The sequence below is a fragment of a genome, unplaced genomic scaffold (genome assembly GCF_019419815.1).
Source record: "Pyrus x bretschneideri cultivar Hongxiangsu unplaced genomic scaffold, Pyrus_bretschneideri_v1 Contig7, whole genome shotgun sequence".
Taxonomy (NCBI): domain Eukaryota; kingdom Viridiplantae; phylum Streptophyta; class Magnoliopsida; order Rosales; family Rosaceae; genus Pyrus; species Pyrus x bretschneideri.
The window spans coordinates 9,113,155-9,131,869 of NW_025999809.1; the positions used below are offsets into that span (position 1 = coordinate 9,113,155).

At 36.5% G+C, this 18,715-nt stretch overlaps 2 protein-coding genes across 4 annotated transcripts; both read right to left on the reverse strand.

Moving 5' to 3' along the window:
• Positions 1 to 6,087: 6,087 nt before the first annotated feature.
• Positions 6,088 to 8,696, reverse strand: LOC103958091 (protein SOMBRERO-like). Its single transcript, XM_048574121.1, is given in 5 exon segments — positions 6,088 to 6,718; positions 6,721 to 7,030; positions 7,341 to 7,621; positions 7,792 to 8,005; positions 8,494 to 8,696. Coding segments are annotated over 4 exon segments (1,101 nt in total). The 5' UTR covers positions 7,964 to 8,005; positions 8,494 to 8,696; the 3' UTR covers positions 6,088 to 6,380.
• A 5,035-nt stretch (positions 8,697 to 13,731) lies between these two features.
• Positions 13,732 to 18,668, reverse strand: LOC103958090. 3 transcript variants are annotated; one of them, XM_048574051.1, is made up of 8 exons: positions 18,208 to 18,668; positions 18,062 to 18,114; positions 17,879 to 17,965; positions 17,696 to 17,773; positions 16,452 to 16,581; positions 16,191 to 16,243; positions 15,065 to 15,264; positions 13,732 to 14,121 (listed from the first exon to the last, which is right to left on the reverse strand). In XM_048574051.1, the coding sequence occupies exons 1-8, from the start codon at positions 18,533 to 18,535 to the stop codon at positions 14,049 to 14,051; spliced, it is 1,002 nt and encodes a 333-aa protein (XP_048430008.1). In that variant the 5' UTR covers positions 18,536 to 18,668; the 3' UTR covers positions 13,732 to 14,048. The 3 variants fall into 3 exon arrangements, with proteins under 3 accessions (XP_048430008.1, XP_048430007.1, XP_009368589.2); XM_048574050.1 differs by having other exon boundaries at positions 15,079 to 15,264; positions 18,208 to 18,643; XM_009370314.3 differs by having other exon boundaries at positions 15,079 to 15,264; positions 17,879 to 17,938; positions 18,208 to 18,631.
• Positions 18,669 to 18,715: the final 47 nt, after the last annotated feature.

An 18,715-nucleotide genomic window follows, 5' to 3' on the forward strand; every position in this document is an offset into this window, starting at 1 on the left:
ACCAGAAGTGTTCTTCATGTCATCTTCACTTCTTGCCTAATCATTATCACAATAGCCAATAAGCACATCATCTTTTCCTTTCTCATCTGCAATTCCATAATTCAGTGTTCCTTGGATATATCTCGGCACCCTCTTTGCAGTTCCCATGTGTTTTCTGGTTAGATTGCGCATGAATCGAGCTAGCAAACTTGCAGCAAACATGATATCAGGTCTTGTAACTGTTAAGTATAATAGACAACTATCTTCCTGTGGAGACTTTCATCAGCCATCTCACTCCCACCAACTTTCCTTAGCTTTTATTTGCTGCAAATGGAGTTGCAATAGGTTTGCAATCCTTCAATCCAAATTTCTCCAGCAAGGTCTTTGCATAATTCTTTTGATGCAGAAAAATGCAGCCTTCTGTTTGAATTACTCCAAGCCCTAAGAAGTGATACAACATACCTAAATCTAACATCTCATACTTTTCCATCATTTCTGCCTTAAACCCACCCATCATTACACTAGAGCTTCTTGTGTATATAATGTTATCTACATACAAGGACACAATGAGAATTCCTGCCTCAGTTGCCTTGATGTAAAGAGTTGCCTCACTTGGACTTCTATGAAAACCAGAATCACAAAAATAGGAATCAATCTCTTTGTACCAGGCCTTTGGTGCCTGTTTCAAACCATGCAAAACCTTCTTAAGCTTGTAAACCTTGTCCTCCTTACCTATAATTAGAAATCCAAGTGGTTGGTCCACATACACTTCTTCATTTAGAACTCCATTCAAGAATGTAGATTTTACATCAAGTTGGAACAGTTTCCAACGTTTCTGTGCAGCAAGTCCAATTAGAGTTCTAATAGTGTCAAGCCTTGCCACATGGGCAAATATCTCATTGAAGTCGACCCCAAACTTTTGAGAGTATCCCTTAGCAACCAGCCTTGCCTTATTCTTCTGTATAGTCTCATATAGGTTTAATTTTGTTTTGTAGATCCACTTGACACCCACTACTGGCTTATCAAATGGTATGTCAATAAGTTCCCAAGTGCAGTTCTTCTATATCATAGCAAGTTCTGCTTCTATGGCCTTTTGCCATGACTCATCTTTTGCTGCCTCCTCAAAGTTCTCAGGCTCAACTATGCATAAGTTGCATTTTGCATACACTTCTGTCAAGCTTTTGAACTTGAATGAAGTGTGATCATAGTCTTGGAGACCTTGAACTATTCTGCATTGGAACCAATCTTGAGCCATTTTCAATTGATTCATAAGTTTCAGATGCTGGTATCAGAGACTCATCATTTACATCACATGTGTCACTTGAACTCCCTTCTTCCATTTCTTCACATATTCCCACTTCAGGCATTGGTACACTGATGTTCATCTCAGATTGAGATTGCAAATCCCAATAAGCATTTTCATCAAATATCGCATCCCTTGACACAATTATCTTCTTTGAAACAAGGTCATAAAGTCTATAACCTTTCTCACATATGCCACACCCTAAGAAAATGTATTTAACACTGGTTTCATCTAGCTTATGTCTAAGATGACTTGGAATGTGGGCATAACATATAGAACCAAAGATCTTCAAGTGTTTGATTCCTGGTTTCCTCCCACTATATGCCTTAAAGGGGGTATTCTTATCAAGAGACTTAGTGGGACATCTATTCAAGATATGCACTGCTATGTTGATAGCTTCTGCTTAGAAATCAAATGGAACACCTTTCTCAACCATCATACATTTTGCCATTTCCACTATGGTATTCTTCCTCTCAGCTACACTGTCACACCCCAACCCCGACAGACGTCCAGAATTAACACGTGACGTCACCAAAAATCCGTACCTATTATACCCCACCTCTGGGATATGGGCAAGCACAACTCAATAATTGAATCGTATAGTTATTTTTCGTATGCATTATGGCTACATCTAACCTCCCCGTTAGACTGCCGACTACATCATAAAAGTTGTCACGCCCCAACCCCAACATACGTCCAGAATTGACACGTGACGTCACCAAAAATCCGTAACTATCATACCCCACCTCCGGGATATAGGGCAAGCACAACTTAATAATCGAATCACATAGTTATTTTTCCTATGCATTATGGCTGCATCTAACCTCCCCATTAGACTGCCTAGGTACCCTAAATAGGGATCAAGCCATTCGTAGTTCGTCATGCACAATAATTGACATATAACACAGTCTGATTAAGTTGAAAGGTATAACATTTCTCAATCAATCAATAGAACTTGACAAGCATGAAATTACTAGACTCAGGGTTACATAACAAACCCACCTGAAAATCATGATTTCCCCTCCATCAATATATAGGTCATTATGTCGCAACATGATACCGCAATTCACAACATATATCATTTCAAAGAACCAACGATGTACAATACCATTCTCTAGCCACATTTATCAACAAGTCTAATCATAACAATAACAATGATATCCAACATAACAAGTCCCACATGACGATTAACATTTCCACTTCATCCATCACATAAATCATCACGTTTCCCACATAAAATCGCATTTCATAGAGTGTAACATATTTAAGAATTAAACAAAGTACATATTATTCTCTAGAAATATTAATCAACTAAAATACTTATAATAACCACACTCATATCCAACGTCATTCCACAATCCCGTCAATTAATAATGCCAATCATTACATCATCAATAACACATACAACACGTCGAAACGCGTGGGCATCAAAGGGAATTTTGGCCGAAGACTACATCTTTGAAAAAGGGAATTTTGGACCACCCAACTGAACCAAGGCATCAAAGGGGATTCCGGACCATCACTCAATGGAATCCAAATCAGGATATGATTCTGGACCATCACTCAACAGAATCGTGGAGTAGAAGGGATTTTGGACCATCATTCAACGGAATCCAAGCAGAACTCAGTTCCGAACCACACAACAAAATTGAACGGAAGTCCAAGAAGCATAAGAACGGCTCGAATGAGTAAGACATGATTCAAGTTACTCAATTCACGAAAACTCAACGAAACGAAACAATATCAAGCAACAAATCCACATCACAATGGGTTATCGGTCCATTACTAGACCTCACATCTCCCAAGCAATTCAATATGCATTACAATCACATGTCACAACCATTTCCAATACCCAAGTCAAATCACATTTCACTTCATCATACCAATCATTATGCTTCCAACATTATATCCCAATCCATAGCTTGTAACATATCAATGAATCACGAAGCACAATAATAATATTTAATTACGTTAATCAATCAGTGAGATAACATATCATTTCATGAATTGAATTAAAGAACTCTACATACACCATTTTGTTGTGGTGTGTAGGCCACTGTTAGCTGTCTTTCCATACCTATTTCTTCACAAAACTCTCTGAATTTAACAGATGTATACTCCCCTCCTCTATCACTCATTAACTTCTTCAACTGGTGACCACTTTGTAACTCAACTGTGGCCTTAAACTTCTTGAATATACCAAACACCTCAGACTTGTTTCTCAAGAAATAGACCCAACACATTCGAGTGCAGTGATATATAAAGGTAAGGAAATACCTATTCCCAGTCTTAGTAGAGTTTGCATAGGCCCATAGATATCTGAGTGAATAAGTTCTAGAGGAAGAAAAGCCATCCATGATGCTTCCTTTGGAAATGCATCTTTGCAATGTTTCCCAAGGGCACATCCTGCACGTATCTCATCTATCAACTGGAGATCAGGCATTCCCAATACCATATCTTGTTCTTTGAGTTGCTTCAGACTACCCATATTTAATTACCCTAACCTCCTGTGCCAGATCATAGAGGATTGGCACACACCAACTTTTAGAGCAATATGCATCTCAGGTTGAAGTTTCAAGGGAAAACTCCTATTTCCTTTCATTGGTATCTTGGCTACCAAGTTTGACAAAGAGCAATCATTATATATCTTTGTATTTGTACCACCAAACACCAGAAAGTAACTGTTCCATCATTTGCCCTACACTGGGCAAATTTTCTTTCAACCCTAAAACTAACATTACCTCTTTGATATACCTTCTCCCCATTTTGGTTTCAACCACCAAATTTCCCTTGCTTGTGACATCAATGAGCTGATCAGTGCCTATTTCAACTTTAACAGTCATTGTTCTGTCAATGTCAACCAATAAATCCTCCATTCCAGTTATGTGGATGCTGCATCCACTATCCACATACCATATGTCTTCACATTTCTTCACAATGACATTGTTACAGGCATAAAACATTGTAGGAGTGTCATTGACTTGGTTAACAAAGTTTACATGTTGGTTAGCTTTCTCCTTTTTGCCACGACAATCTTTTGCAATATGTCCCAACTTATGGTAATTATGGCATCTAGGCTTATCCTTGAACCAACATTCACCAAAATGCAATTTATCACAGTGTATACAAGGATTCTTAGCTCCTTCAGAGGTACCTGCAACTCTTCCAGCTTGATTTGCAGGTCTATTATCTCCTTTCTTCCCATTTGATTTCCAATTTTTTCTGTGGCTTGAACCCTTAATTCCCATTATACTTATTTTGTTTTGGAGCAATATTGAGACTAACAAATGCCTTCTCAGTTTGAATCTCATCATGCCTATCAATCTTTGTTCATACCCATTTAGTATAGCCACAACATCTTGAACATTAACAGTCTTTAGATCCTTAGTATTTTCAATCACAGAGGCAATATTATCATAAGATCTAGGTAAGCTTATCAGCAATTTTTGAACAATTCTTTGATTACTAATATCTTCACCATAACTCCTCATTTGATTGAACAAATCAAACGATCTAACGAGATATGCAGAGAAAGCTTCATTCTCACCCATTCTAGTATACTCAAAATCACAGCGTAAGCCTTGGAGTTTCACAGCTCTTACTTGTTTATCTCCCACAAATTCTTGTTTCAGGACATTCCAAGCAAATTTGCAGTCTCTTGGATGGCGATTCTTGGGAAGATCTGATCGGAACCCACCCCTTGGATGATTCCAAGTGCCTTTGCATCTTTGACGATGTTCTCCTTCAATAGCTTGCTCTCAGCTTCTATGAGTTCTTCATCCTTCTTCACGGGAGTAGCGAAACCCATCTCGACGATGTCCTAGAGTTCGTGAGACCAGAATATGGTCTTCATCCGAATCTACTAGAAATCAAAGTTGTCTCCATTGAACATCAGTGCTCGAAGATCAGCACCACTCGATCCAGCCATACGAGACATGATTCAAGCTCACTAAGATTTCTTCTCTGAATTTTCTTCAACAATAGAGCTTGACGATCAATTCGAGTTCTTCGTGCAAGCTTCATAGATTCAGGCCCAGTTGCAAATGATGCAACCTGGCTCTGAGGTGATGTTAGATTATAGGTTTGTGCACTGAATCAATGGAGATTGTATGAATTTCTAGAAGAAAAAGAAAGAGATGAAGAATCACAGAGAGCATTCACTATGATGATTGCACAACTGATTTCATTTCTCCAATATTCTCTCTACAAAAGCAATCGGATATTACCGTTGCAACTGAACCACTCTTTTTCCTCTAACAAAAGGAAATGATCTCAGCCCTCCATGTTATCTATCCTATGAGATAGTTACATGTATCACACTACATCACTTACTCTAACTTAATTTGAGCATCCATTGGAAATGTAATCCAAGGGCTCTGATTTAAACAAGTAAAACAATCAAATATATTTTCTGCTAATACACTTATACTCTAACACATGCACATGGACATGGTTCGACCTTCAATCCGCAAGTTATGCCCGAATTTGACAAGAAATATATCGAAGATCGTGTAGAACCTAACACTAGCTACCTAAAAGAAAAGAATGTACATAAATTTATATTCACTAAAATAAACTAGCAGTAGTCACTAATTATATGCACTAAAACAAACTAGCAGTAGTCACTAATATTAGTTGTACATAATAAGGTGGGTTAGAAGACAATCAGTAGCCATTGATATGTCTTTTAATTACTTGATTAGCTATTGATATGTCTTTTATACCCACCTCAATTTGTGAATTTTAGTGGTTGTAATCTGTTTTTCTTGTAGTAATGGAAATTTATTTCAAACGAGCTAGAATAATTAAATTTAAAAAATATATATATTGGAAGCTACCAGGTATTTTTGAAAGAGAATCTTGTTCTTCTTTGAATTTAGTTATATACATTTTGATGCCAAAGGAGAAGTAATAAATTAATTAGGAAAGGATATAGAATCTGAGCCAAATTTGTAACATAACTAACAAACAAATTAAGACTGAAAAAGACTGCCGCACAGCTTAATGATATAGGATGGACATCCATCCATGCATGAAGTGACTGTATCCATCGATCCGCGACTTTGCGGGTTCGTAGAGCCCTAGCCGCCTTAGCTAGCTACTTGGAAAATTTTAAGAAGTCAGTTCCGCACCCAAGGTATTGAAATGGGAATCTCTGCTGCGTTGATGATGAAGTACCCACATGATCATGATCATGAGAGTTACTAAGTTGTTGAGTCGATGAAGAAGGGTTGCATTTGCTTTGCGACGTTGAGTGATTAATATCAAGGTTCTGATGAGATGCAAGGACCTTGTCCAAGAATGACCAATCACCACCACTGATGAAGGACCTCTCCTGCTGTTGCACGAGTCCACAACTACCAGATGCTGCTGCAGCTGCCGCGGCGGCGGCGGATGTTAGCCTTAACAGGTTTTGGGAACACTGAATGTCATCGTGTTCAAGGTGTGTGGTGATACAAAGGATGAAGCAGCGACAGCCGACTCTGGACTGAACAGCTGTGGGAGGTGCATGGATCCAGCGTGATCAAAGCTACCAGGATAATCATATAGTCCTTCCAGATGATGGTGATTTTGTTTTTGCTGATGATAATCGTGATGATCTAGTACTATCGGAGCATGAGAACCACTTGCCTTCATGTTCGTGAAGTGATCGTGGTCTTGATGATCTTGATGATGAGCAAATTCTGGTTGATAACCTCTGTTGTGATTCTTCTTCTTGAAAACCCTACATACCACCCACCCATCTTCCTGCTGAATCAAATTAAAGTATAACATATTAGTTATTTCGAATATCGACACGAGTAAACCGCATTATTTGATGTGACATGCAATCAGATTCACTTGTTGCATCAAATTAACATTCGATAAATTGACACATCATGTATCACATAAGGGAAATGGATTTTCACACTTTTTTAGACGCACACCTTCATCCATTCGACATTTGAACTGAAAAACTGTGCAGAAATTATTCTCCATCTCATATATAATGTGATTCAGTCAAGCAGTCTAATAAAAAATGTGGTGTTTAAACATTAATTGTACTTCAATATTTTACCTGAACTTGATCAGCAGTAATGTAGTCATCTTCGAGGCGATACTCGTGCATGATCCAGTCGGTCTTTTGGCCATGGGGAGCACGGCCAGTGTAAAAGACTAGGGTTTTCCTCATGCCAATTCTCTTGGAACTGGTGAGGTGGATCGCTTTGTCTCTCCCAGTTGCCTTCCAAAACCCAGCTGTGGTTGCGCGGTTTGTACGAGTTCCTGTTGGATATTTCTTATCCTTGTGGCTGAAGAAGTACCAGTCATTCTGAGGCCCTGACCCTATTCTGCATTTCTCTGCATGCACAAAATTAACAATTATTACCAAAATTTATAGTCATATATGTCTGTGTAATGAGCTCAGGATATGTAGAAATATAAGAAAGAAATTGCATTTGGACATATGGAGTGTACAACGACTTTTTTAAAGTGTTAAGAACAGCTTATTTTGTGAAAAAACATCTCACCTTTGAGGTCCCAGGGTTCGAGTTTGTTGAGATCCACCTCCCTAATAACATCAAGGTCGATGGCTTCATAAGACACTTTCTTCCTGAGGTAATAGTAGAGAAGCTCCTCATCTGTCGGATGGAATCGAAACCCTGGAGGAACCGTCAATTGTCCATTTCCTGCAGCCATCATCCTCCTCCTTGATATATGCAGATTTGTATGTAAATTTGCACCCTGAAAAAGAAAGGCATGCATGATATTATTTGTAGAATTTAAAAGGAACTAATTAATTGCACTCTCGTTCAAACAAATTTGTTCAGATTCCATGGATTTTTATCCCCCAAAGTTAACAAAATCCCTAAAAACCTTTATAATTAACCCTTAAATCATATTCTATGGAGTTTCATCCCCCAAAGTAAACATGTTTGTTTTTAGTTGTATGTAAGCAAAGGAAATTAGTGACGATACAACCTAGAAGTCCCATGAGATGTAAGACCTAGAAATCCAAGTAAATACTTATTTATTAATTTATCACTAATATTAGGGTTTAATTGGAGAAAAACTTCACATACATAGTTGTAAACAAGACAAAATAAGCTTCAAACGTAATCAATAAGAGATACAGGTCGAAATAAAGCTGGGAAAAAAGAAAGAAAAGAAGAAGGGAAACATATAAAGTGTAAAGATGCATGAAGAGAGAGAACAAAAAGCAGGTAGCATACCTTTTTGCGGTAGCTAGCTAGAAAGGCTTCCTAAATTCCCTCAGACACAAAGAAATGAAGACAACCGGTAACGCAGGAAAAAGGCAGACAGCTGAGAGAGCAAGCAATACTGCAGATTTCTACGCTTCAAGGGCACGATGTCGTAGCTAGGTTGAGAGAGAGAGAGAGAGAGAGAGAGAGAGAGTTATAGATGAGTTTAAAGCCTTCCTTCTGACAGAAGAAGACGGGCACAGAAATAAAGAAACAAACAATAAACAATATAAAAACTATTACGTCATGGTATTGTTACTGACACTCCAAAAATTTTATTATACACTCCAAATTTTTAATAATTAGAAAGAAAAACATATTTGTCAGGAGTGTAGAATAAAATTTTGGAGTGCTAATAATAGTTTTCTTAATTTATTTGCATACACAAAATTGACATACTTATTGACACACTAGCAATACATGTGAGTCTTCCACCTGTATTGGAAGATGTGTTAGGAAGTTTGTCAATTTTGTGTATCCAAAGGTGTTAGCCCTCATCTATTTACAACTAGTGTTACTGTTATGAAATACGGAATAGAAGAAAATGAAAGTAGAAAATAATTAAGTTAATGATTAGTAATGTCAAGGAGATAAGTTTTTTGTACTGCATGAGGGGACAAATGATGCACAACATCTAATAAGATAAATATATGGATTAACATGATTTGTTTACATAACTTATCACAATGGAATATCTATGTGGTACCAAAACACGATCTCTATATCATTTCCTTTAACTTAGGAAATGTTAGGGAGGTTGCATTTTTGTATCACATTGGTGTACCATGTAATGAGCCAAGTGATGTATATATATCACATTAATTAATGAATTTATCTGATCGAATATTAGTTGTAGTAATTACTTGCCACATCATTTAGTACACTAATATGATATAATTATGCGGTATTCCTAACATTACTATTTAACTTAACGTATGAAATGAAAAAAGGGTGTAAATTTTGGTAAGTTAATAATGTATGAGGGGGGCGGTGTCTTGTTTTCTCGTGAGGGTATGATGTGAAGGGGATTTGGTAAATGTCCATTGAACGGGAGACCTTAATCCTCAATATCGCCTCATTCAGATGAAGAAAATCTGCAAAACTGTCAATTTATTCCCATTTAGTACAATCAAATTTTTCTTCTTTCTCAATTTTAAATAATATTTTTCGTCTTTTTCAATCCAGTTTTATCCATTTGTCTTCAGTTACACATGCTCATGTACAGTACTTGGTCAGAGTCAAAGAGGAATTACAGAATTCTTTCTTTCATTCCTTTATATTCCAAACCTTGTTCATATCTGATCTTTTTTAAAACCATGTGACCCTTTTGCCCAAATATTATTCATAAAAATACCTTATTTATAATTATATAGCTACATTGCACTAGTTCCTTTCATGCTCCATTTAATTATTAGTTTAACTTATAGAAGCTAGAATTTTTTTTTAAAAGCTGCGGTCAAACTCAAAGGATGGGTCATCGACTGAGTGCCCTGAAACGCGTTCATCAAGTGACAAAATTTGCATCAAATTCAGTGCAAGTGAGAAACTTGATAGGTTCCTAATTTAGTTGTTCAAAACGTGCATACATACCATATTACTTATTTATCCACCCCCATTGCCATATTGGCATTGTTTTAGGGTAATGGGGTGCCGTGCTGCATGCAATCGACGACCGTGATCCAGGACTCCGATGCATATAATGATCCCGGATCCTAGGCAGAACTATAAACTATTAAGTGTTGATCTGTAAAAGAAACCATAAAAACCACCCGAAACTGATGAAAATATATGGTGTGTCCTACCGATTGCAACCAAAGCCAAGGCTAGATACATATATCTCCGGTGATCCACTTGACCTGATGGTAATAATGTACCACATCACCTAAATCCTACTAGTGCATGTCATTCACAGTTTAACGTCGGTTTTTTATTTTGTTACAAGTTCCATGGAGAATGGAACTTCTCCTTAAAGAGTATGAACTCTATATATATACACGGCTTATATCTTCTATGTCACATTGTGATCAACAGTCTAACTATGTCGGTTTCTAATTTTGTTTAATATCTCAATTTCTATTAATAACCTATTAGACCATTGACTCTTTCGATCATCTAACTATCAAGTTAACTGCTACTTTTTTTATATATAACACTCGTTGGGTTTATTCTTTGATCATATTATTCTATTTAAAAATTAAAAGTCCTTGTATAATTGAATGAATAAATAAAGGTTCTATTACTAACTCGACTCATTTTACGAGACTATCTATATTGTTAGATTATAAATTTAAATTACATATTCAAATAAAAGGTGAAATTGATTAATAATTTAATAAATTACCAATTCATAATCTAACAACACAAGAATATGAGAAGCAAATATTTATCTAGTACGTATTCAATAAGAATGGAAAAAGCTCCCCCAATGGACCGGTTCCTGGCCTTGTGGGGTGAGGAGGTAATAAAGTTTCAAAAAACTAAAACATATAAAACAAAAAGAAATGAAGGAATATCATATTTAGTTATACATGAAGGATTTGGATTTTCTCCTGAGCTAATGGACAGGATCCTTCTCATCAATTATCGTGGACAGTTGGATAAAAGTTTCAAAAAACTAAAACATATAAAACAAAAAGAAATGAAGGAATATCATATTTAGTTATATATGAAGGATTTGGATCCTCTCCTGAGTTAATGGAGAGGATCCTCCTCATCAATTATCGTGGGCCGTTGGATTTTTATCTAACAGCTACAATTATTATAACTTTAAAATGACCCTCTTATTTGTAACTGTTAGATAAAAATTCAACGACCCATGATGATTGATGAGGAGAATCTCTTCGTTAGCTCAAAAGAGGATCCAAATCCATATATGAATACGGCCGATAAGAAAGCAGAATCCTTAAAGTCCGTGGCATTTACACGTGCTTGTTCAACACATAATACACGATTTAAGGCCTCGATTAGCTTAATTTAATACCAAATGCAATACGTGGAGCCGGGATTCGGATGGCTTTGTTTCAATACCATTCAGACCCAAAGGGATTCCCACGCAATCTTCCATATGCACATATTTCCTGGTCAAACACGCTGAATGGATGGTGATATTTTTCAGTATTTTTAAAACACAGTCATATATGCTATATGTTATTATATAAGTGAAATAATACTTAAAAAAAATGCCTCCACTTATATAATGATATATGCCGTACAATGTCGTGTTTGAGCACATTGAAAAATCTCTCAAATGAGTGCTCCTCTATTATATAAATACGCATATTACTTTATGCAGTAGAGGAGTACTACTGGTTTTGTGCATACCGATCTTGTATGTATATGTGTGTATATATATATTGTATAATTATATATTGTTTACATGCAACAACACAGCTGGTGCCGTTGCCTTTACGAACACTGCTACAAACTTCCCTCGCAGCATTAAATTCATCAAATATAGAATGGAATCCTATGGAGCATGGGAGCTTCTATTCTCCTCGCATCATGAACCCTAAACGCTCATTTCCATGATGCTTTTGGACCTCAACAATCATTAATTCATGACTCTGGAGATCTGGTCAGCACTCAATTAATTTCGAACAAGATTTGGTTGCTGAAATTTCAACATGACGTCATGCTTACACCCAATCTCAAGTGAACACGTGTCACTCGGGATTGAGTTTAAGTAGGAATTCCTGCTGAAATGTTCAACAGGGAAGTTAATTCCATTAATTTCCATGGTCTAATCCTATGTGCATGCAAGTATGTATAATGCTAGGGAGATTAAATTTTTTAAATCAAATTACAAATCAAATGATGTATCATCAATAAGAAATAAGCACGTTAATCGACACTTAATTAATAATTCAATCATCTGCAACCACATCGTTTAATTTACAAATTTGATTTAAAAAATTTGTTCTCCCTAATATTACTCTACAACTTCAAGTATATATATTTTTGAGAAGTTTTGTATTCGTCCAAATAAACCACAAAGTTATTCTCCACGCTCAACATGTAAATTTGGATATGGCCTTTGGAAATTGGGTTAATTATGAAATTTCCTGCTGAACTTTAGGTGTTGTACCACTTTGGTCCTTGAAAAACAAATTTTGGTTCCGAGTTGATCCCTTAAATTCTTTAAAGTGTTTCTAATGATGACAACAATAGTGTTAGTTACAAAGCTAAGGAGACTCTCTCAGTACGACTCTTCTTAAACTCTTTGTCATCTTATGTTTTTTACATAATATTTTATAATATTGGTACGACAATTAACGTTAAACTATTAGGTGACTCTCTTAACTCTTGTCATCTTTTACATATTATATGGTACGACATATTAATATAGGTGACTGAGAGTCTATAAAAAGTCCGACTTTGAAAGACTCTCCTTAGCATTTCTGTTAAAGAATTATTGTAATTACGGTTTACATGCAACAACGTACTGGCGCCGTTGCCTTTACGAACACTACTACTTTTATAAGTGTTGCATTAATTTCATCAATAAATATGTTATAATATGGGAATCCTATGGAGTATGGGAGCTTCTATTCTTCCTCCCATCATGTTCCATATACACACACACACAAACACATAGTACGCTCATTTCCATGATGTTTGTTGTAGCTCCAACTCCAATACTCATTAACCACTCCACTCTCTCTGCTCTGCTCTAAATTAATTTGCATGGCGACCTAGATGCATGCAAAGTGAACACTCTTATGGCGCGTTTTGTGCTCGTCCCTCTTTGGATATATTTCTGAATTTAGCATAATCAAATATACTCGTCATTAGCATTACAGTCTAATGATATATGCCGTATATATTTTTCTTCACTTATAAGTGATCAAAAATCTAAAGTTTGACTAAATGAATAATGCATTTATTATCTAATTATTATTGCTTACTTTTGTTTGTCTTAGTCTTACTCTTCTTAAGTAAAAATATCGTTGTATAAACAAATTAATAAAAACTTAACTTCAAAAAACGAATAGGGTTACGTGTCATGATACATCTGAGATTCTGAATGTCAAACAGAGCTGTACTCCAATGACAAGCATGCAGTCAAAATATGGTTTTGCATATGAAAACTTGGAAAGGGACAGGAGCAACATGATTTTCTCTTCGCCATATGTATCTGCCGTATCTTTGGTTTCCAATCATATTGAAGAATCTAAATTTTGTGCAAAATTCAGGGACATAAAAAAGGTGTAACACTAACACTTGATCTCATCTCATCTTATATATTTGTGATGCATGGAGCAAAAACTGATACAGTGGAGCAAATCTTCAATTGACCAAGTTACTACAATCAATCGAGTTGTAAGCTTAAGATACAGATAATGTATACATCTTGGTATAGGCTGTTTCAACCTTTGCTCGGCGGATTAAACCTCAGCGGATGCAGCGTTCTTTGTGATCGTGCGATTTGGGGATGCACCGTAGTTATCTCCAAGAACAAGGTTCGCATGGTCTCCATTGTTTCACACTGTCTGTCAATGGACCTGTTACTGCAGCAGACCATGAAGTCACCTCTGGCAAAGGTCCCGTAAGTGCAAGATAATTTTCACCAAAAGTTTGTGGCATTTTCTTCCAGCTAACCTGTTCAAACATCAAACTCTGAGTTTTCTTCTTTATAAGAGGCATTAACCTATTAAATGAAACAAAAATATGATTTGCTCAGAGCAGAACGAAGACAATGAGAACCATGTACGGCTTGGAGAGTGCATGCACAGAAAAGCCAAGAAGCGCAAATTAACGATTAACAAATTGGCACCCAAAATTCTCATAAACATTTGCAGAATTGAGTGTAAGGAAGAAGCTGAAGTTGATCATATACATTGTGTAAATACTAGCTTGTTTTCTCTGTTTCATGTTTAGATATTTAGCAGTAGAGGACACTTCGGATGTTCAGTTGAAAGTACCTGTTCTAGTTAAGTGTTACTCAAAACTTAATTCCTTAAACCAAGGAAATGACCAACCACAACGAGATTCAAACACAAGCACTAATCAGACAGATAATCAGAGCTTCATTACCAAGCTAAGTAACCGTTGACTAAAAAATGCATTTAAATTTGATCTCAAAGTTAACCGAACAACACAAGCTCAATCGTTATTATAATTTATAACAACACGACACACTAACAAGTTCATTGAGCTTTGTGCTTATGCACACATGCAAATACGGAGACAGGTGCATGAACACCAAACTTGTTAGTTCCAGCCATGATTGCAAATAACAGTTGAAAACTTTGAAAGAAGGTGCTTGAGAACTAAATTAGGATTGCAGCCATTCTAGTTTCACTGAACAGAAAAACATGCCCATTATATTTTCAGACTTCAAAATTTTCAATAGACAAGAAAAATAGCTCATCTTTCTCAAAGGCATTTGCATTGTAACAGTAGTTTTGTATGCTCATGTTATAATTAGTATCTAAAATTCGTACTTTCAGTTTGTAAATATGGTAAAATAAATAATTTAGTGCAATAATGATAAGTAATTAGATGTTGCAATCTGGAAATACTTAATCAAAAGATTATCAACCTAAAAAGCCCTACTTGTCCAGGGAATGCTTTAGATAATGCCTTGATAGTAGAATTTTGTAGCCAACTTTCATCGGTGGATATATGTTTTGGATGAGCTGCTTCCTTTCTGACATCAGATGCTTCATCTATGCCGCCACAATTCACCATTAGGCGGCCATTCGGCATCAATTTATTCTTTATTTCCAACCAAGTTGTAACCTTTCATATAAAATACAAAACAAACATAACTTAAAACACAAGATAACGTGTGATGTGGTCATAATGGATGACAACGAAAATATCAAGGCATATAGGCAGTTGGATACAACATAGCTTACTGTGGAAGAAAGAACAGCTGTACGAATAATAGCCAAAATATAATTAGCAACAATGAAGGTACATAGTAGTCATTCCTAGCAAACTTATTAGGTAGAATAAATTCTAGGATCTATATTCTTACTTACCAAGCTCCTACCTTAACATGTAACTTGAACGTACATAACAGCTGAACATTTTGTTGGTTTCAATCTTCATTAGCTGTATTAAACCCTAAAGTCAAACTTCTGCAAAACGTCCTTAACTGTGTGAGCCTGTTGATTTTTGTAAAATTTACAATTTAATTGATCTTAAAACTTTGATGCCTTGTAACTGAGCTTTCAACTAATTTTGATCCTAAATTAAACAACATTTAACATCACTTTCCTATGGGTCCTTCAAGGCTTCCCTTTTCAACCTCATATCCATGTTTACAAGGGTTGTTTTCTCTGGCCATGTCAAAGCAGTATTCTGAATGACATTTGAGGCTGGCGAAGTCAAGGTAGTATTCTGAATGCCATTTGAGGATTTCTTCTGCACATTCAAGATGACTAGGAGACTCTTTTGAGTCTAAATCCATAGGTGTTTCTCTCTCCTTATTTCCTTGCTCCTCCCATTATTCCTTGATTAAATAACTGCATTCTCTGCATAAATTCTCATTGAAATTTCACTACACCCTTTCAAAAACTACTTCTAGGTCTTTCTAACGAAACTCAGAATAAGGTTGTTCAAGTGGATAGGCATTCTCTATATGTTTCCAGAATCCAGATAGCTATGCATAAAAAGTGGGCTTGACAACAAGATGATTGATAAGATAGCATTCTTCATACCTCTTGCAACTGTGACAAAACATTTCCATCAGAAAACAAGTCAACGACAATGCCTGATATTTACTGCAAGAACAAGTTAGTAATACACTAGGGACGGAACTGTAGGGAATTGCAAAAAATGAGGCATAAACAATGTATGTACTTGGGAAGTATGCATGAGTACAAAAATTACAAAATAACCCTTGAATCTGTGCACAACATCCAAGAAACAGAAGAATGTGCTCCAGGTAATACAATGAGCCATGTAGACAAGGATCTCACCAGCATATCCTCCAGGAATATTAACTGAAGGAGAAAGGGCATCGCCAATATGAATGTTAAGTATGCCACCAGCTTGAGTATGCTTCTCAAGATAAGACAGCCCAAGATATTCTCTTGCTTTATCAATCAACTAAAATTTTTAAAATATTGAGTAAGGAAGCATTCACAATGAACAGATCCTAGCATATAGCAAATGCAAATATGATTTTACCAAGATTAAACATATGGAAAAACTGAAAATTATAACCATGACGAATCCTACATATTAGTTTAATCATGCTAATCACACGTCCAAGTACATATTCAGTAACAATGCTCCATAGCGACTTTAGCTGTCAGAGCTAAACAGATGAGATAGTACAACTTCGGAAGGTAACATTTTCAAGAAATTATTGCAGACCAAGCAATTTTTTTTAAGTGATATTTTTCTTGTCAGTGACCTTTACACTGTTAATCTAAATGTTGTTGACCTTGTGTTCATGACTTCTTGAGTAGTTTGGCATATTTTGCAGCTATTTGAGATAAGAATTATATCCATAACTTATCAAGTTTCAAAAGGAATCTCCTTACAGCTAAATAATTTTCAGCACATGATACTCTGTTTCTGTATTTCTTCCAGAAAGAATTTGTTATGATTACTGTTCTTATAAGGTGCCGCTAAAGGCTAAGACCTTAGATCTCAATGCCACTTGTTTAGTTTTCCATGAATATATGATTTTCAAGCACCAGTTAGGGAACAAGGGTGAACAATGAACTGCCTTACATGTTCTCTCCTAAACAATGGACAGAAAACTGTCCATCAGCAGGCCCACACCTTCAACATGATTTCATTCCGGTGTACACGATTTGAAGATTGCCACGACCTAGTCTTATGATTCCCATGACCCATAATTACGCTAAAAATGCCATACAAGAGAATATAAGACCAACACTAAAGCATCTTGGCATTGCTGTAATAGAATTGCAGCCACCGGACAAATTACATCAAAACTGAAATAAAGATGAAGCACATAGAACTGCTTAGTAGTAGAGATGTCTTGGTAGATAATGCTTTAAACCGAAGGGAAGCGATTTTGAATCCTTTGGTCAATAGTCCCAATGTGTTCTTTAAGTTACCATGCCCACATGATATTAATTCAATGTCATGAATAAGCTTTCATTTATAATGTGTAGTTCATGTGGTGCAATTATAAAAGATAGTTCAAACCTATGAAGTCAAGTCAAATACTTTTCAAAACACTCACAATTTGATCAATTTCCCAACCTTCAAGCTGCAATGACGGCCACAAGTCGAGCATCAAATGAGCAGCTGTTCCACCACCCTGACTTGAACAATTCAACAACACTTGTAGTCAGGAAATCACTAGTTACAATACAAAAGCTATTTCACAAGATACCCAACATTTGTTCAAACTGAAATGAATTACCAAACCAAGGATGGCAATAGGACCTTTCGGAACAATAGCAGGCAAGCTAGCAAACTCATCCTGCACAATGCAACACAAATACAAAGACTTTCTTTCACATATTCGAGCGATACTCTAATCAAATCTAAACTACGTGAAGGAAGATTCGAACTTGGGTGCATAAACACATTTAAATACACCTACCCAGTAGGAAGCAGTCCACTTCTGGTCCTTGCAAACAATGCTATGCACATTATCTGCACGAACCCAAAACAAAAACAACATAAAAATGCAGAACAAAATAATGGGTACTAATTGGATTGAGGAAAAATATGTAAAGAAACACATACGAGAAGAATCGAGGAGCAGCATTCTCGATTTCGGAGTGTCGACGATCACAATGTCGTTGAAACCGCTTTTCATGGCCGTCAGTACCCGAAATTCTTCTTCTTCTTCTTCCTCCTCCTCATTTTTCTCTTCCAATTTGACTTCTTGGTTATCTGCGTTGGAGGCTTTGGTCTTGACTTTTCGGTTCCCATGACAGAACCGAAGCGAAACGGAGGATGTTGCTCTGCAGCGATGTGAATAGTTGAGATAACTCGTAGCAGCGGAGTGAGTTCGACTCAGACCGAGTTGTTGCGCGGGTAGGACTAGCAGGCTATTTATTAACAGAGCCATTGCTGTCTTCAATCTTCCAGCCCCAGCAGCTTCACTTCGCTGTTTCTTTATCTGTTTGTCTATTGGGGTTTTGGTATTTTTAATGGATGTGGTCACTCAGAAAACTGCAGGGCCACCTGCCGAACTGGTGTAAGGAAATTGTTCGGCTGTATACCACCGAACAGACTTTTATTTAGATTA

Bases quoted from the DNA above. Each gene is read 5' to 3' on its own strand.
- LOC103958090 (XM_048574050.1), bottom strand. From the start codon at position 18,535: ATGGCTCTGTTAATAAATAGCCTGCTAGTCCTACCCGCGCAACAACTC. The intron at 18,115-18,207 runs GTATGTGTTTCT...GGGTTCGTGCAG, and splicing joins GCTGCTCCTCGATTCTTCTC to ATAATGTGCATAGCATTGTT. The intron at 15,265-16,190 runs GTATGAAGAATG...TTTATATGAAAG, and splicing joins TTTTGTCACAGTTGCAAGAG to GTTACAACTTGGTTGGAAAT.